This window comes from Gavialis gangeticus, unplaced genomic scaffold (assembly GCF_001723915.1).
Source record: "Gavialis gangeticus isolate Ggan-Ray unplaced genomic scaffold, GavGan_comp1, whole genome shotgun sequence".
NCBI lineage: Eukaryota > Metazoa > Chordata > Crocodylia > Gavialidae > Gavialis > Gavialis gangeticus.
In genome coordinates this window covers 85,775-88,676 of record NW_017728995.1, presented here as the reverse complement: position 1 = coordinate 88,676, position 2,902 = coordinate 85,775, and the positions used below count along the sequence as shown (strand labels likewise).

At 47.3% G+C, this 2,902-nt stretch overlaps 1 protein-coding gene across 2 annotated transcripts in view; it reads left to right on the top strand.

Annotated features, from left to right (window-relative positions):
• The window catches only part of HLTF (helicase like transcription factor), a 62,856-nt gene that overhangs the window by 36,320 nt on the left and 23,634 nt on the right, over positions 1–2,902 (top strand). For both annotated transcript variants that reach the window (XR_002094993.1, XM_019503113.1), the window contains exon 19: positions 2,572–2,696. Coding sequence is in view for 1 of the 2 variants with exons in the window: in XM_019503113.1 (XP_019358658.1) it covers positions 2,572–2,696 (125 nt within the window). In the remaining variant the exon portion in view is untranslated. The remainder of the gene's footprint in view (positions 1–2,571; positions 2,697–2,902) is intronic.

The following is a 2,902-nucleotide window of genomic DNA, read 5'->3' as shown; positions in this document are numbered from 1 at the left end:
AGTCCTCCAGAGCGATGCTCTGGATGTTGACTAGGTCTTTCTATTGGCTTATTTGTGCCCCTTCTGCTCCAGCTTGCTGTGTGGCATGCAGGGAGCAACCAGAAGCATGGCAGGGCTAGCAACTGGGCCTGAGCTTGCAATGCATGCAGAGCCTGTCCTGGCCCCACACAGGCATCTAGGACCAGCTGGATTACCTTTAGAGTTGGGCATGGGGGGCAGTCATGTCTCTGCTCCAGAAGCCTGGCCACTGAGGCCTGGGCCCTGGCTAGCAGCCCCAGAACCTCTGTGGGAGCCACCCAGGCCACAGCTGCAGGCACAGTTGATCTTCAGGAGGCACCAGAGTCCACTTCAGGCAGCATGAGTGATTGTGGTGAGACAAGACAGGGGGGATCCAGCCACAGGAGTGTGCTTGCACCAGGGACCCAGCTGGTGGCCAGTGGAAGTTACTGACCACCTGGCCATTTGGGGCCAGGAGGCTACACTGTAGCAGCTTGCCCAGGGACACTGGGACACACATATTTACCAGGTGATTGCTACACAGATGGCCCAGCAGAGGCATGCCAAAATATGGCAACAGTGCAGGAGCAAGGCCAAGGCGTTGTGCAGGCAACTTTGTTGTGTGCAATGCCAGCCAGTGCTTGGTGGCAGGGTGATCCACCATGCCTCACTGTGAGGAGCTGGCCAGAATCATTGGCCCTACAGCCATGGACTCCCCACTCCAGCCCCCTCGCTACTTCATTACCAGGGGAAGAGTGGAGCCTGCATCAGCCAGACCTATGACCCAGCTGGAGTCCCCAGAGGCAGGGACCTTCTTCAGGTCTACAACAGCACTGTTGTCCAGCCATACTGGGAGTGACGGTGAGGAGGGACTTGCGCCACAGCTAAGACCTGTTGCTACAGCCAGACCTGAGGCAACGCTGGAGCAACAGGTCCCCCAGCTCGTGTGTGACACCAGTGGGAGTGCGGAGGAGCCCAAGGAGTGGGTCAGGGCCTTGCTGCTGGGCCTTGCCCCCATTTGAGGTCAGGTCCAACTCTGCCTCCCCTCCCTTCCCACCCCCAACCCAGGGCCCAGGAATTGCAGGCAAGGGAGCCACCTGTCACTGCAGCCTGGTAGGTCCTGCACAGAGCATGGAGAACTGGGAACCATTTACACATTTGTAGCACTACTATTTGTGGTGCAACAAGCACAAGTCCCTGCATGTGTGGGTGCAGCCATAATGTCAAACTTCTGAAAACCACCAGTTGTAATAGTGTATATCTGAAGTAGGACAGATTCTTTATTCTTACTTGGTGCCCTGAATAAATAGTATAGCATAGCATGTCTTTATTTAAGAGTGAAAAAAGAATGAGGTACACTATGACATATATCATAGCTGACGTGAATTGTCTTGGAAGAAGCCAAAAAAATTACAAAATATACTAACAATGGTATTTAAAATAGTTCTTAAATGCTTGGGGGGGAAAAAAAACTTGTTTCAGTAGAGCAAGCTACAGGTAATATTTCATGTCCTGTATCAGGGGAAAAAGTAACTCAATCTCAAATGAGATTTGGGAAATACTCACCAGTTGATAAGAGAAAGAAGTAACTAAGTTGTTAGGCTTCCTGCTTTGATGTTTATAGCAAGCACATGCATATGCAGAGTCTTAATGTTTTAGACAATCCAGAAGGTTCTGCGTTAAGCATTTTCATTCTTACAATTTTCACAATTTTATTAAAAAGAGAGAACATCAAGAAACTATGCAACATTGGTACACTTTCCTGCCTCTTGGTACTGCATGAGGCTTTTTTCCTGTAATTCCTATTAGCTAACTGCCTCAGATCGTCTTGTTCAATCTCAGTTACTCCCGTGAAGTTGTATTAGTATAGCTGAGTAAAGAAGGTCCAGTGTAAATCAGATGGCTACAACTTCACATGGCTGTTAACAAATGTACACTACAACAAGTTTTAATAGCTGAGGATCATTTGTTTCTTTGAGTCGAATTCAAATGTAAGGTGTAACTGAATTTCATGAAAGACCATGACAGATTGAGGTATGACCCGAAAGAAGTCTTTAGTAAGGGTTGCTAAGTTTTTGCTGCTACAGGCTTAAGCTTACATCCCAGTCCTCTGCCGTGGGATACAAGTCTCTGCCCTTCAGAGTGCCCACATTGCCTGCACTTACCATTGCTGCAGATATTCTTGCTGCCCAGGGGCTGCGTAAGCACAGGCATGGGATAGCAAGGTGGGGGTCGGCTATTGAGAGGGATGCTGCAGAGGTGATAGGCAGCTCAGAGCAGCTGTCTTGCCTGATTCCCTGTTTCACACTAGGTCAGGTTAGACCTTCTCAGACCAGATCTAACTTTTTTGCAGGCCCATAAGCTGTAGGTTCCTGACTCCTGGTATAAGTAGTTACATAACCTACTCTGTTTTTGTACAAAAACAGAAGTGTAACCTAGATGTCGAAAGAGCAAACCACTGATTTGTTTGATAGGAAGAATGGCTAGCAGAATTGCTGAACCTGACGCACTGAGGCTATGTATTAATTTTGGTTTTAATGTTTTCATATTCTAATATTACAATTTGTTCTTCAGATATTTCAGTGAAGGAACTGTTCTGGCACATTATGCAGATGTCCTTGGTGTCTTATTGAGGCTGAGACAGCTGTGTTGTCATCCTCACCTTTGCACAAACGCATCTTCTTTCAATGATACAGGTGGTGAGTAAATATGCTTGGCTTATAGTTCTAAAAACAGCAGTATTTTGGTTCCATACCCAAGAACGTAAATGTTAAGACTCAGATTTCCCTGTGGTTCATTTTATCTAATATAGTATGTGTGAAAGAATAGTTTAATTGGCTTTAAACTGTTGGGGAAAGGGGTATCGGGGTGCAGATTGAGGCCCCCATGGTGAGGGAGGGAGTGG